The following is a 15,922-nucleotide window of genomic DNA, read 5'->3' as shown; positions in this document are numbered from 1 at the left end:
AGATCGATTTTTGTACTGAATATTTGTAATGTACAATATTACGTCATACTGTTTTTTGTTTTTTTGCATAACTTTTTTATCTTTGTTTAGTACAGTGCTTTGTATTTTGAATTTAACTGGCTGATGATCAAAGCTTTATGAAAAATTAACGCTATGTGAAACATATGTTCCAGAATTTTTAAAATCGCCATTTGAATAAATTATGTATTTATATATATATATATATCTAACAAGAACAACATTTAAAAACAGATATAGCAACCATATGGCACGTTTTTACAACAAACTAATAGACACATTACCGAATTATCTAACTATATATATGAGTTAAAAGACGCAAACAAAGAATAAAATTTAAAATGGTAAACATTCTGCAAAACTAAATTAAAATTAAAAAACAACAAAACATGCCGTTTAAATAGCCTATTTACATGCCGATTAAATACATAATCTAGTAAACCTTAAGCTAAACTAGATTATGTATTTAATCTTTTTTTGCATTTGTTTTATTAAACTGGCAACTGTCACAAAAAATAGTTAAGTTTTTAAAACGTAACAGTTTGCATTTTTAATTAAAACTAATTACTAGTATCAGACTTTGTAAAGAACCTTTATACTGATAGGGTTTTTTTAAGTATTTTAACCTTTTCACCAAAGTAAGTAGCTTCAGAAAAGGTACATAGATTTTTTATTGTATAACGGTTTTACGGTTTTCAAAGTTTTACGGTTAATGATTAACGAACTATTGAAGTAAACTTTTTGTTCAAACTAAAAAGTCATTAATTTGTAGTAAATGTAAACTACAAATAAGTATTTCTCGGTGTACAACAAAAAAAAATTGTATAATTATAGTTTAATTTTTTTTTTTAGAAATTGCTTTATGATTTCTTTTTGATTATTTATAAAGTTTATTAGTTTATAAAAACTTTTCAGTTTTAAAAATAAATATAACCATTAAAAAACCTATATTAAACTGTAAAAACAGATGTAAGCACACCTAAATATTATTTATATATATAAAAATAATAATAAGTTTTATATAATACGTAATACCAATAGGAAACAATAACAACTGCAGGGTACAAACTATTTTGTTTATTTTTTTCATTAAAGTCAAGCATGTTACTAATACCAAAATAAAAAGACAAATACTTGGCAAGAAAAATTTCGAAACAATTTCTTTATTTTTTTATAAATAAAAATCAGAATCTGTTGAAAAGTATTTTTTATTGAAAGACTACAAGAATTGTTAAAAATTAGAAAAATTATCTATGTTTTTAGGAAACTTAAACAAATTTTTATTAATACCTATGTTTTTAAACCTATTTATTTTATAGAACGCGACTTAAAGTTTCTGCATAGTAAGTTCTTCTTCACTTAAATCTTCTGTCTCAGACATATTTCCATTGGCTTCTATGAACTTCCTGAAATTGTCAACAGTATACCGTCCATAATAGTCGACAACTTTCCCGTCTTCACCGCTTTGAAACAGCTTGAAAAGTGCAGGCTCACCAACTCCATTTATTTCATTCTCAGTGACTTCAATCTTAGTAAATATGACGTCATCGTTTTTCTTGAAAATTCTTTTCAGTTCTCGCCATATTGAGTCGATGTGTCTTGGCAGCTTGCTTCCTTCTAAGTAAAACATCACAAAGACTTTTTTGCTCTCGTCGAAAGCAATCTGCTTTAAGTTTCTTACATTTTCGTCTTCATCTAAGGCTTCGTTTTCCTCGAGTTCAGCAAACTCTTGGTCTGAAAGCTTAGTATCTTTTTCATCTTTAGAAAACTTTTCACTGAAAACAGGTTTTTTTTCACGAAGTTCCTCTTCAGTCAAGTCTTCTTCCTCTTCAATCTGGACACCGTTTGCTTCTATGAAGTCCCTGAAGTTTTCGACAGTGAACTTTCCGTAATAATCCACGACATTTCCGTCTTCTCCGCTTTGAAACAACTTAAAAAGCGAAGATTGGCCAACTTCCTCAACTTCATTTGCAGTGAGGTAAGTTTTAGCTACAATGACGTCATCGTTATCACTATAAGCTTTTTCCAGCTCTTGAAGTTTGGAGTTGAGGTATTTCGATTGCTTGCTTCCTGGTTGTTGGAACATAACAAAGACTTTCTTGTTTTCATCGAAAGCCACCTCCTTGAAGTTTGCATCAGTGAGAACCGTGAAGTTATCATCAAAATCTTCAACTTTGTCATCAAAATCTTCAACTTTGTCATCAAAATCTTCAACTTTGTCATCAAAATCTTCAACTTTATCATCAAAATCTTCAACTTTATCATCAAAATCTTCAATTTTGTCATCAAAATCTTCAACTTTGTGGTCAAAATCTTCAGCTTTGTGGTCAAAATCTTCAGCTTTGTCATCAGAATCTTCAATTTTGTAGTCAAAATCTTCAGCTTTGTCATCAAAATCTTCAACTTTGCGGTCAAAACCTTCAATTTTGTTGTCAAATGTGAAAAAACTGACGATTGGTCCTGAGAACATGGCGGTTAAAACTCCCAAGATCAGCAGTAAGAGTGACAGTTGAACATACTTGTTTGTCATTTGAAGTTTTAAGTAGTCTTTAAAATCAGTAAGATGTTGTTTTACGATTTCAACTCTAGTTACTTTATTTGACTTGGTTTTTAAGTCCTTCTTCTTGGTATATTTTTTTACCATTTTTTGTTTGTGTTTATTTAATTGTTGTCTAAAAAAAATTAAACTGTGTGTTTTAAAAACATAATTTTGTGTAAAACTATTGTGTTTATAAATATTTGAAGATACAAGTGTAAACATGTATCAAAATTTCTTAACTAATATACAACCTACATATAAATTTTCTTTTAATTGTTGTAAAGTATTGTGTATTATTTCAAGGTTTAACTTATAAATAAACATTCCATAGAATTTTTGTATCAATTATTGCTAAACTGATCGATATTTTCAGATTAAGAATAGTTAGTTTACTATTAAGTTAACTAAAAAAGTAGTTATTTTAAGTTCACTACAATGTTTAAATTCTTTTACTAGCAAAAAGTAAAAAACTATGTCATTAAAAATAAATTCAATTTTATTTAAATTTAATGACTTACTGCTTAATACTAAACAAAATTGAGAACAAATGTGGTTTTATTATTTTAAACAAACTTAGAGTAGAAACAAATATTAACTATATACTATTTAAGTTGAAGATCAAACAAATTTAATACAATAAAAGAACTATAAATGTTGATAAATAATGTGATATCTGAATTGAAAACTACTTTTAGCTACTCAAACACCTATAGTACAGAATTACTATTCTTAGAATCTAAAATTCAAAATCATTAAAAAATTATAAAATTTTTAAAATAAACAAAAATCAGTTTTTTCGACAAAGCTGTTATTGAAACAAATAAAAAAACTAGATCAATTCAATTTCATTCCAAATTTGTAAAAAAACTGGCCTGTCATTTTGAAAAAAAAAATTATGCGGTCTGTGTGTTTGTAGAAAACATCAACTAGCTTGAGTTATAAGCATTGTCCTGAGATTTTAAAAGTTGAAAGCAAAATTCTCAAAGTTGAGTGAGCAGTAACCCTGACAGTATACTTTTCGACACTTAGTTTTACTTGAAGTTTTAAAGTTTATTTTTATTTTTCACAGATAATATCTATTAGTTTATACATTTAGGTTTGAAATATGGGCAGCTTATGAAATTAAAGTTTTTGTATTATCTGTCTTTAAAACTTAAACTTTGCAAAAAAGACATTTTCTATCTAGTTGTAAAATGTTATAAATATTGTCTTCGAGCTTATTATACTATTGACATATTTTGATAAATTTAACACCATAATTTTATTAAGTAGCGAATATGATAATATACTTAAAAAAAGTAAAAAAGTATTAAAAAATCAAATCTAATTAGTTGAATAGTTATCAAAACTTTTACAAGCTACATAAAAATAAGCCCACTACTAGATTTTAAAACTTTTAAAATAAATCTGAAAATTAATTTTTAAATATTATTCTTCTTAGGTTTGAGTATAAAGTTTACCAGAATATTAAAGTACTTTAGACAAAATTTAAAAGCTTGTTGTTTTTTTGACAAACAGAAAAAAAACTCAGTTATTTTGTGGGTATTATCTCAATTACTTTATTCATTAATACTTTTCTTATTTCGCAGTTTGTAATAACAAAAATTCTAATTTTCTTACTACAAAAAACGTTGAGCACATACTGTAAAATTCAAAACTAAATTTTTTTATCAGCATTTGCTTTATAAAACATGTAATACAAAACACTAACTAAAAAATTAGAAAAAAATTCTATAAGCTCGTAGAAACTTTTTAAATTTAAACAATTAAGAAGTGTTTATGATATGATAACTATTATAACTAATTAAAACAAATAAGATAAATATTACTTACAGTTTATAAGTAGAAACAACTAAATTTTATATCCTATAAATCCTGTTAAAAAATTAAACAGCTTAACCTCTATTAATTAGTTTTTTTAAATTAATTTTTATTTATCAGTTTTGTTTCTGGTTGCTTTATAGTTAGATAAAAACTTGAACGCATGATTAAGCAACAAATCTCTGTTTCAAATGCAGAGAGTTTTTATTTATACCTAAGTTTATAAACAATAAACTAGACTTTAAGCATTCATTTGTAGGCAAAAGACTTTACAAATAATTTTTTTTAACTACTTATATCAGTAATTATTCATGGTTACAGTTGTGGGAGCATTCTAATGTAATAAGGTTCTCTTGGTTAGTAGACACTTTAGCTGATTTTGTAAAATAAAGACTTTGTTTGAAAAATTTAAATAGAAACTCATTGTGTACCATAGTAAACAGAAAAAAAATCATGCAAAATATAATTTTTACTATTATTTTAAACTAACTGATGTAAAAAAATCTAAACACACTTTCAACATTGTTTTATATCAGGCATGTAAAATTTATTTATTTTAAAACTAACATACATAACACACTTTTTAAGTAATTAGTGTTTCCATACTTTTAGGTCTAAAGCCATCATGTGTCAATAAAAACTAGCCTGAAGTAAAATTTAAAATCTAAAATGCAATAAAAATACTGTAAACAAACATAAATAATTAATGATAATATGAAAAACAAAAAGACTCAATATATGAAGAAAACAATTACTTCTTAAGAATTTAGGTTAACATAGAAGACAAAAAGATAAAGTTTAGAATAATTGTGCAAGCTTGAGATTTACATAAAATTTTATAAATGATTTTTAATTGGTCTGAATTTTAAAAACAAACTGAAAATTTCCTTATATATTTTACTTTTTAAATTAGTTTTGGTAAACCTAAGTAGTCTAAGTTTTGTTACATCAAATTTTTAAATATAGCATCAAGTTTTTGATAATTTATTAAAGAGTAGTATGAGATAAAATAATATTTTCGGGTACACGTTTTTAAACAATATCAAACAATATAATCTAAGAATGGTACATAATTATGAACATTTTTTTATAAATAAAGTAACTATCAAATAAATCTTTATTTGCACTAAATCAGTTTCATGATAATAAAGTAGTTATACTTTACCTATATACAGGGTTGCCAAATAACTTTGGCAAGTTTTCTTTAAAAGTACACATTATTGGGTCTATTTTAAGTTTAATAAAAAAACTGTGTTGATTAGTATAAAAATATTGAAGAAATACTGTGAAGCTACTTTAAATATGTTTTTATTTAATAATAAATTTTAATGATGACAAAAATGTTTATCTCAATGGTAGATTTTTGTGTCAAATCAAAATTTTTGTACTATACATGTAAAAATTGTTTAAAATTCCATGTTTTTAGTGACTTTTGAGTCATATTTAGGTTTTTCCAGGTTTTGTTTCAAAGTTTATAAAATTCTAGGTTTTCAAGTATTTTGCCAACCCTGTATATAATATTGCTTTATATTGTGTAAAATTTTATTCTACACATCCTGAATTTCTTCTACGTTTTGGGAAGTAAATGTTTTTTTTAATTTAAACAAGACTATAAAGCTAAAATTAAGTTAAAAAACTGTCTCATTCAGTATAAAAAACATTGAAATACTGATCAACTCCTCTAATTTCAGGTTTTACCAAGTTTTATTTGCCTAAACTGTTATTTTCAAGATTTTCCTAGGTTTTTCCATGATTCCAAGTTCTTTAGCAACCCTGTATCTATTTTCACATAGATTAAATTGTATAACACTGGTACAACTATTTGCACAAATTCACAAACTTCTGTACTTAAAAAAAAAATTAACAATTATTCTAGAAACCTATCTTACACTAGCTTTTAAGTTACAGATTAAAAAGCACAACTTTAAATTTAATCTTAACAAATAACATTTTCAAAATACTTCATAGTTTTATATACACAATAAAAATTCCAAGACCAAAAAGTACTCTCTTTACTTTTATTTCTTATACAGAACAAAACATTAATATGCATTTATACACGGTACACGCTTCCAAAGTGGCCTGGCAAGAGACCATTTTAGTCAAAAAAAAATCAAACCAAAACTTGTATTGAGTTCTTTAGAGATGGGTTTATTATTTGAAATACTAGGTTTGGTTCTATTCTGCTTTTAGTATATTGAAATTTATGTAACAAACTTTTGCTAATTAAAAGTTTAAAAGTAAGTCAAGAGAATCTAAAATTTATGTCAAAGTCAAGGCCTACAGCGGAGCAAATGCTAAAAATACTTTAAAAGCTTTATACAAATATTATTTTTAAGTCTTTTTCATTTCTTTGATTTAGTGTTTATAAAAGTTAGTCGAATTTTTCGAGTGTCTTTAAATAAAGTTCACTATATTTATTTAAAAAAACTGCTATTCTTTTGCAAAAATTCATTGGTGTAATTAAGGCAACATAGAGTACTTTAAAACGATAATATATTGTTTATTGAATGATATAAAGAAAGTGCTCGAAATATTTGGTCTGAAGACCTGGTGCACGAAAGAACCTTTCGGTTATCGAGTCCTACACCACTAATGCCTTTTAACGTCTTGTCCAGGACAATTTCTCATTTGTCTAGCGCAAAAAAAAAGGTTTAGCAAATTTGACTTTATGTGTAGAAAATATTGATATGCATATAACTATATTTTTAGGACTTGACAAGCGATATTTTAATGCTTTTTATTAGGACAAAATAATATATTTAATGTATTTTTATCTTTAAAATAGCGCATTTTATTTTTCGGTATGCATTATACTATTTTTAACAAAAATGATATAAAAGAGTTTTCTAAATAGTATTATGGCTATTCTTCTGTAACTTTCTGCAAGCAACTTTTTGACGAATACTTTGAAGAAATTTAGTTAGTTTTTACACTTTAAAAAATAAACTGGTTGAATTTGAATTTACATAAGTTTTTAAACATTTGAAAAGTAACAGAACTTATATTGAAACAAAAAAATCAAGTTTTATTTTTTTATATTTAACACTTAGTTTGATTTTCTATTCAGCAAAATAATTTTTTATAATAAAAAGCCGTTTGAACTCCATTTTCAGCTCACTGTACCTTGTAGAAAAATAAATTTCTACAATTATTTTATTCAATGAAAATTATATCTTTTAAACAGTTAACTTTAGATAAACTTGGTAGATTACTTTTTAAATAGTTTTAAAAGACTAAATGTAGCTTTTACACTTAATTACTTTAATTTAAAAACTGACCTAAAAAATAAAATTTTATGAACAAAAACTACACTTTTGTAAATAAATTATATACAACACTCTTTACAAAATAGATTTTTGTTTGGCTTAAATTATTTTTTTACCTGTGTCCAATTTAAACCTACAAAATGCTCTATTTTTTTGTAGTTAAAATTAATAAAAAATTAAATGTTTATAATAAAAAGAAGCAAAAAGAAATAGTCTTTATTGATAAATGAATTAATCAAATGCATGTGATTACTTTAATTTAAAAATTGATATAAAAAATAAAATTTTATGAACAAAAACTATACTTTTGTATATAAACTATGTACAACACTCTTTACAAAATAATTCTTGTTTAGCTTAAACTATTTTTTTACCTGTGTCCAATTTAAACCTACAAAATGCACAATTTTGTTTGGTGTAGTTAGAATGAATAAATAGTTAAAAGTTTATAATAAAAAGAAGCAAAAATAAATAGTCTTTCCTGATAAATGAATTAGTTAAATGTATGTGTAATGTAAACATTTAAATGTGATCGTTCTCAAAAACTTTATGCTCGAGTGACTTTTGGTTATATTCATCGTCACAGTTCAGTAATTACTGGGCCACTGTTCTTCACTGTCTTTTTTAGCTGTTTCTAGCAACAGAACATTCTAAAAACAATATTGAATTATACTTGAAATATATTTAACCCTTAATACACAAAAAATACGCTGATTGTATTAATTTTATTTCAGTACAAAATGAGTTTTAGATTTTAAAGTTCAACTTTATTATATTTTAACTTTTCTTTGTTTTGTACTAATAAATTTTTAAACATTCAAAAATAAACGCTTTTGTTCGTGTTCTAAATGTGATCGGTTTCAAGGCGCTCACGAGATTCTAACCCCCGATTGATTGTTCTGCATGTTGTGGAATACAACACAACTATGCTTCGAACCATCCTGCCACAAATTAACAGACCCTAATTGGTTGTATATATATTGTATTTAGTTATAGACCAGCTTGTTAAGACATCATGTTTTAGCCAATTAATAAATAAATTAGTTCTTTTTAAGTTTGATTAAAAAAACATTAATATGAGTGCGAGTAAAATTTTGACTTAAATTAAAGTTACTTTGTATAAAGTTATTTTGTTACATATATCAATAATACTATTATTTAATCAAAAATTAATTGTATACCTTAATGCATAGTTTGCATAAAATATTATAAGACTTTTCAAAAGCTTTCATTCTGCAACATTTAAATTTGTAACGATATCATCTAGTTTAAGGTTTCCAAAACTTTTTTCAAAGGGCCCTCTAGGTAAAAAATAGTACCTACAAATAGTAAAAAAATCTAATGACTCTCTAACAATACTCCTTAAAAAACTACTATTAAAAACGCATAAGATCTTGTTTTTTATTTTTTTTCTTTCCCTCCTTAGCTCCAGAATATCTAGCGTAAATTTCAAATTATGACCTTTTGCCCTGCCCCCCTTTTATGGCCCCCTAAATATCCTGAAATTTTTCTATGATACCTAGTATAGGTTTCAAAAACACCATTAAAAAGGTTTAGACCTTTCTTTTTTCCTCTTTGTCATCAAACCAAGAATATATAGTGTATGTTTTAAATTATAATCTTACGACCTCCTGTAGCCCCTTTACTGCCCTCTAAACTTCTGCAATGACCTCCAAAGTAGCCACTAAGTTCATTATCGGAAACGTTTACAGAAAGAGTATTAAGTTAAGTGGTTTTGCAAAAAAAAAAATTCTTACTATTTTTGTCCTTAATAGTTGTTAGTTTCACCTTTTAATAAATTTTTTAATTTAATACCTAATAACTCACTTTTTGACATTATAGATTTAACTATTTATAAAAAGTAAACGGGAACTACTTCTTATTTTCAATATGCAAAAGTTTTATTAAGTGAACAATGCTGGTTGTAAAAACAACAAAATATTTGTCATAAATATATTGGTTATTAGAGTTAGTAATCTGGAAAACTATCAACATTGTTTCCTTTATCGCTTGGTATTAAATATTTTATTGTACGTTGATTATGTTTAGTTTTTAACTTTTATAAAATATACTTTTGTAAGAAAAACTTGTTTTCTACCACTTTTTTAATTTAATATTTTTGATATTGCAATGTAGGTTTTTATTGAGGAAAAATATTTTTTGTAATATTTGTACAGGATATATCAAAACCAATAAAAACAATTTGAAATTTTTTGATTTAAATCAAAACTCTTTGTCTTACCTTGATCTAAAAACTTTTAAAGCTCTATTTTTATTATTAATTAAAGGTTTACTTCAAACAAACTATGTAAGACATATTCCAATGGCTAAAATGTATAAAAATACTATTAAATGCTAATTTTGTTAACATAATACAAATTATAAATGAGAAATGTCAATAAAACTTTATAAACTCTATGCTTAAGTAGTTTCAATTTTTTTTACAACACTAACAATTAAAATTTTGCAACTAGCATAAACCCAAAGTTAAACCTAAACTTACAAGCTGACTTTTATTTTTATTTTACACTCAAAGATAATTTGGTAAGTAATTATTTTGTAGTAAACGTTACTTTTTAACTTATCTAACTTTAAAGAAAATGTTTTTTCCATATGCTTCTTTATTCATAGGCAGTAGTCTTTTTATCAAAGGGCAATATTTAGCACTTTTTGAAGTATAGTTGTTAAACTGGTTATTCATCAATAAAATTTGCCAATAAAATAATTTAGTTATTCTTCAACAAATGTTATGTATATGGATGATATATATATACTTCAACTTAACAAAAACGTAATATTTGCAGACAAAATCAGTTTTTAATAGTAGCCGTAATCTTAAACAGTTTCAAAACTATTACACCTATTGTCTGCGCAAGAGTACCTGTTCAAAGTTCAAAACAAAAATGTTATAATCTTTTAATTTAAACACTAAAAAGTACGACTAAAATCACAATAAACCCCCGAAACTACTTTTCGCACCTAAAGTGGCAATTACTAGACGGCTGATTGATCAGCTTTCCGTTGTCCGGTGCGTCATCTTGCGGAAAATACTGAACGTACAGGTAGTTGAACGTCTTCAATTTCGCGGCAACCTTCGGATCGTTCCTCGGATAACCGGCCGACCACCCCTGCAAGTTAACCGTGCCGTTGTCGGATAATCGCCTCCACGTTTTTCCGTCACCACTCTTCGTTATTCCGACGCACACGGCTATCTTCTTGTCTCTCGGGATGGTTGAGTTTTTCAATATTTCTCTTTGAATGTAGAAAATTTTGAGTTTGATTGCAAAAGCTTTAATGTAGTGAAATGTGGAAGAATTAAAGAAAAACAAAACTAATAAAAAATGTATAAAAAATTTGTTAGTTTTATATTAACTCTTTAATATTTATATTTAAATATTATGATCCCCTTTTCCCGTGGAGAAGTCGAACTTAATTATTCGTTTAAAAACATTAGAAAACAGCATATCATTCAGTTTGCTAGAGTGTTTTATGCTTTAAAATGTAAATGGTAATAAAATAAGTAAGAGCGATAAGTTTTTATTCTAAATAAAGTTTTCACTCAATTTTTTGATATTTTAATCCAGTATTTAATCTTAAACAATAATAGCGCCAAAACTAACAATCTTCCTTCCTTGGTCAAAAATCTTTTATCAGATCCCCACAACCTTCCTAAGCTGTTGTTTTTGCAATAAGCGTCTGCGTCGAGCCAAGATATACCGTAAAACTTACGCGAATCGCTTTTAACAGCAGGTTTGCTTCTTGAAACGCTGGAAGTTGTATTTGCTGATTTGTTAATGGGTGTCGTTGCATTTATAGTTTTGTTAGACGTTTTAGCAGTTGAAACAGTAGTTTTCGCAGTCGTTGTGTTAGTTTTTAAAGGTTTAGCCGTAGTAGCTGTTTTATTGAGTTTTGTTGCGAGAGTTGCCAGCCTAACTTTAGTGGAACCAGTTTTCGTTGTTGGTGTCGGTGAAGGTTTCTCTGTTATAAAGTGAAAAAAGTTAAAACTTATTTTTGTCCTATGTTTATATTAAAAAAGTTTTTACTGCTAAACTGTGACTGGGTAAAAAAAAACTTTTTTTTATATTTTGTTTCGTAGTTTGAATACAGAGAGAATTGGTTATGAATTAAAAGGGTAAGAAATTTATTTTTGTTTTGTTTCCTTCACATAGCAGTTTTTTTAACTACCTATTTAGATTGAATAAATAATACTTATCGGTACTTCATTATGTTTGGTACTACGTAGGTCAGTAACATCGTAAAGTTATCTAAAAGCTGCTTTTAAAATTTATATAAGATTTTTGACCCTTGTGTTTCAAAAATAGAGCATGAATTGTACCTTAGTTTAATATACTGCACACACATGCAAGCAAAGCACAGTTTATTTTTCGCTCATGGTTTTAAAGGCGAGAATGCAGGTACATAACTTCAAAGATATTTATATAGAAAAACTAATTGATTCTAATTGACTTAGACACAGTTTTACATACTATAATAAAAACTTAGAAACAAACATACAAATATTTTCTACCCCAGTTTTTCCTTTTTCATACAAAAAATTACCAGTGCTTCACTCAAATTAAAACCTGCCTTTGCCGTAACCTTAACTATTTTGATAATGCACGCTAACTTAAATTTTATTTGAATTATAAATTTGTCATTAGTTTCTTTATGAAAAACATGCTAAAGCATATAGCGTTATTCAATACAGAACATACTAGTTTATCTGATAATGATCAACTTAAGAAAATAGTTACAGTTAAACATTCGATTATGTATAGAGTTTTTTTTAACTTTTGGAATATAAAATAATATAATAGTAAAAATTTTTGGTGTTTTTGAATAAACTAATAGATTATGAATAGTTAAAAGTTACACTTCCTGCAAGCTTAGTAAGAAAATAAATACTTTTTATGAAGATACATATCTTTTTATCATTACATTCGGTTTTTGAAAATTATCTGTTTTTAAAAAAAAGTGACTTTTAGTAACTTACGTTTCGTGGCAAATTTAAATATGCCAATGCTAAACAAAAGGGCAGTGACAAAAGCCAATGTCAAAATAATTGTCACGCTCAGTCCTAGGCACCTTTGTAACAAATCGTCATGTTTTCTTTTCATTTTATTTATAAAAAAACTACAACAAATGTTTAATGTATTTTGTTAAGTATATTTCTTGTATGAAAAACTAAGTTGAACCCACTAAAAAAAATAAAATATAAAACATCAACAAGTTTGCGCTAAGTCAGATAAATTTAAGTATGCGGCGTCTTAATATCTTGATTTTTTCTGTATGGAAACAGTAGAAGACAGCTTTTAATAAAAACTGATTCTATGCACTTTACTTCTTATAGGTATTGTAATTAAAATCTTACTGCAAACTCTAAACTTGTTATTTACTTGTAAGAATTGACGTCACTGGTTTTAGACTGAACTTTTATAACTTAATAGTACTAAGTTAGTACATTATGTTTAAAATATGTTTTTGATAGAGATAAACTATTTTAAGAAAGGTTTAGAAAATGCTAAAGTTTAAGTTATTAAACTTGCTTTTCGGCTAATTCTGACTAACATTTACCTTAAAAAAAATTGAATATCCTAAACTAATAGTTGTTTATTTACTTATTTTGATTTTATACATTTAACAACATCATTAAATTTTAAAATAAAAATTTTTGTTGAAAAAAGCTTAATACTAAAACTAACTTTGGTATTTATTATAAGAAGAGGTTTTAAAGAATACAATTGTAAACACTGTAGAACCGACAATTGCTAAACTTAATATTATAAAAACCACTAAACCAAATTTTCTTCTGTAGAATTCCATTTTTTATAAAGACCTAAAAAGCAATTACTATCGTGATCTATAACTATTATTAAAAACAATTTATTTATTCACTAATTTAATTATGAAACAATGCTTCACTCAAGTCTTCATAACATTAAAAAACCTACTGATTAACGAATCTTTACAAAAAATTATCGTAATAAAATGTTGTCTAGCTGTTTATAGTAAGTTTGTAGCTGAAAATTTAATGTTTTCATTTTTTGTAAAAGGTTTATAAATTCATCTACATAAAAATGTTATTATAAAGCAGTAACAGTATGCATTACATGTGAAATAATCATAGTATTAAAGTAGCTGAACTATAAATACAAATTGCTTAAAGTTTTTTAGCTACTGTTTAATAAAAATGTATTTTAATTTTAACATTTCCTTTAAAGCTGATTATAGATATATACACTTTGCTACATAAAAATTTTTATGAAAATTAAAAAAAAAATAGCTTCAAAACAACTTGACTAAATATAAAAGTTCTAAATTTATATTAATTAACTTTTACTAAAAAACAATAAATTTTTATAACGGAAGTAGCGTAGGTAGAAGTTTATAACAAAAACATTTGCTAAACTTTGTTGAGATCGATAAAATATCTTAAAGAACTATAAAAAAGGTCATTTAGTCAAACTTTTTAAAATGCTTTATATATTTAGTGAATGATAAATAAAGTATTTAGTTGATTCGGAAAAGAACACTATATTAAGTTATCCTACCTTGGTGTACTGGTGGAAAAACTAATTTTGTGACTACAATTTTCCAAAAGAAAAGTTTTACTGTATTTTTTTTAAATTTCAGTCCCACTGTGGTCTTAAACAAAAATCAATCTGGTCAGTAGGCAGTGTCATCGTTCACGTTTAATCTGTTCACGTGAACTCTTTGTATAATAAAATAACTACATTAAGACTAAGTTGTATAAGATTCGATATACTATCGAGTTAGTAAGTTGAACTATCAATTCTCACTTAAATATTTTTGAAAAAATATAAGGAAATCGGGCCAGAAAATATATGTTGTCACCTAAAAAAATCCATATATAAATAAAAGATTTATTTGTTAAGAGAATTATATTAAGCAACCAATAAGTTCTACATTTTCTACTGCTAAAACTAGATTACGTTGTACCTAAAGTTTTATATCAACATATGATGGCAAATACCAAATATTTACGTTTGATAAAAGCATGGTTATATACCAATTCAAATGTTATTGCGACAATAGCTACATTGGTCCAACAACAAGACAGCTTAAGAAAAAAAAACACATACCTACTTCTGTTAATAATTTTCTAAAGTCATCTGAGAAAATAAAAGAAAAAAATCAGTTAAAATTTTGAATGCCGTTAAACATCTGCCATTGCTGAAAGTTTAGTGAATTATCAAATTTGTGTGAAAAGTTTAAATTTAAAAAGATTTAAAATAGTCCTAAGTTGTTGTAACTTTTTCGACTTAGTGTGGCTTGATGGTGTGGAGGTCCTAATGATGGCTTTGAAGACTGTCTGAGTTGAACTTTGCAAGATCTAAACCCATTGCCGACATATATACAAAGAGAGGAAAAGAGACTATGTGTATTAAAAATAGGAAACCTACCCTTTGTAGGCAAAATGAATTTGATTACGTTGTTGCTTTACTTCAAGTTAATTTGGTATTTGTATGTTTGTTAATTATTAGCTACTCATAATTAGTATTTGGTTATGATGATTACTATTACTATACATGTTCAAATTTTATTTATATTTATTACTATGTATCCACTGACTTAAAAATATAACACTTGAACGTGTATATGTTTTAAGTTTGTAAATTAACTTGAGAAGTTTATAAGCATTAGATACTTTTTTTTATTTGTTTTTACCTTTAATGTTCTTATAACAAACGCTGTTGCTACAAAGAATTTAGAAATATATAATCCAAAAGCTACTTTTTTCATAAGTGTGTAATTTACTGCTTTATCAAAGTTCATAATGCAGTAGAATCGAGCAAATGCGTTTAGAAACAAATAAATGATAATCAGTTCAAGACCACTACACATTTCATCTTATTGTCCAAGTTCTTTATATATAGCCAGTTACTTATATAAATGTGATATAAATATTTAAAACTATTTCACGTTTCTTCACACATTTTTCAATTCAGTTTTTAGTCCACTTGTTGTTTGTTACTGTTCTTACTGGATAGCTGTCAAATTTCCACGAAGAAACTTTTGCACGAGGGGACATTTATATTTATTTTTCTACTTACTATTAACCCTAAACCATCCGGTAACTTAATATTTAGTTTATTAATTAATTTTTATTTAATTACCCTTTGTAGGCAATTTTTTTTGTTGTTTTTTAGCAATTTATCATTTAGTTTTATATATACTTACTCTCGTGCAAAAATGACCCTTGGTGACAAATTTTCTTCGTGAAATTTAGTAACCTCATGTGATTTTGACTAGT

The 15,922-nt window shown here is 26.0% G+C and overlaps 1 protein-coding gene across 1 annotated transcript; it reads right to left on the bottom strand.

Moving 5' to 3' along the window:
* Window positions 1–10,612: 10,612 nt before the first annotated feature.
* LOC145841135 (uncharacterized) lies at window positions 10,613–12,764 on the bottom strand. Its single transcript, XM_082948507.1, has 3 exons — window positions 12,641–12,764; window positions 11,268–11,625; window positions 10,613–10,899 (listed from the first exon to the last, which is right to left on the bottom strand). The coding sequence occupies exons 1-3, from the start codon at window positions 12,762–12,764 to the stop codon at window positions 10,614–10,616; spliced, it is 768 nt and encodes a 255-aa protein (XP_082804633.1). The 3' UTR covers window position 10,613.
* Window positions 12,765–15,922: the final 3,158 nt, after the last annotated feature.

This window comes from Thalia democratica, chromosome 7, assembly GCF_965202585.1.
Source record: "Thalia democratica chromosome 7, ktThaDemo2.hap1.1, whole genome shotgun sequence".
In the NCBI taxonomy this organism is placed as follows: domain Eukaryota; kingdom Metazoa; phylum Chordata; class Thaliacea; order Salpida; family Salpidae; genus Thalia; species Thalia democratica.
This window is presented reverse-complemented; position numbering and strand designations above follow the sequence as displayed.

Coding starts and splice junctions, on each gene's coding strand:
- LOC145841135 (XM_082948507.1), bottom strand. CDS start 12,764: ATGAAAAGAAAACATGACGATTTGTTACAAAGGTGCCTAGGACTGAGC. Junction 11,626..12,640: donor ATTTAAATTTGCCACGAAAC/GTAAGTTACTAA, acceptor ACTTTATAACAG/AGAAACCTTCACCGACACCA. Junction 10,900..11,267: donor TTGACCAAGGAAGGAAGATT/GTTAGTTTTGGC, acceptor CTACATTCAAAG/AGAAATATTGAAAAACTCAA.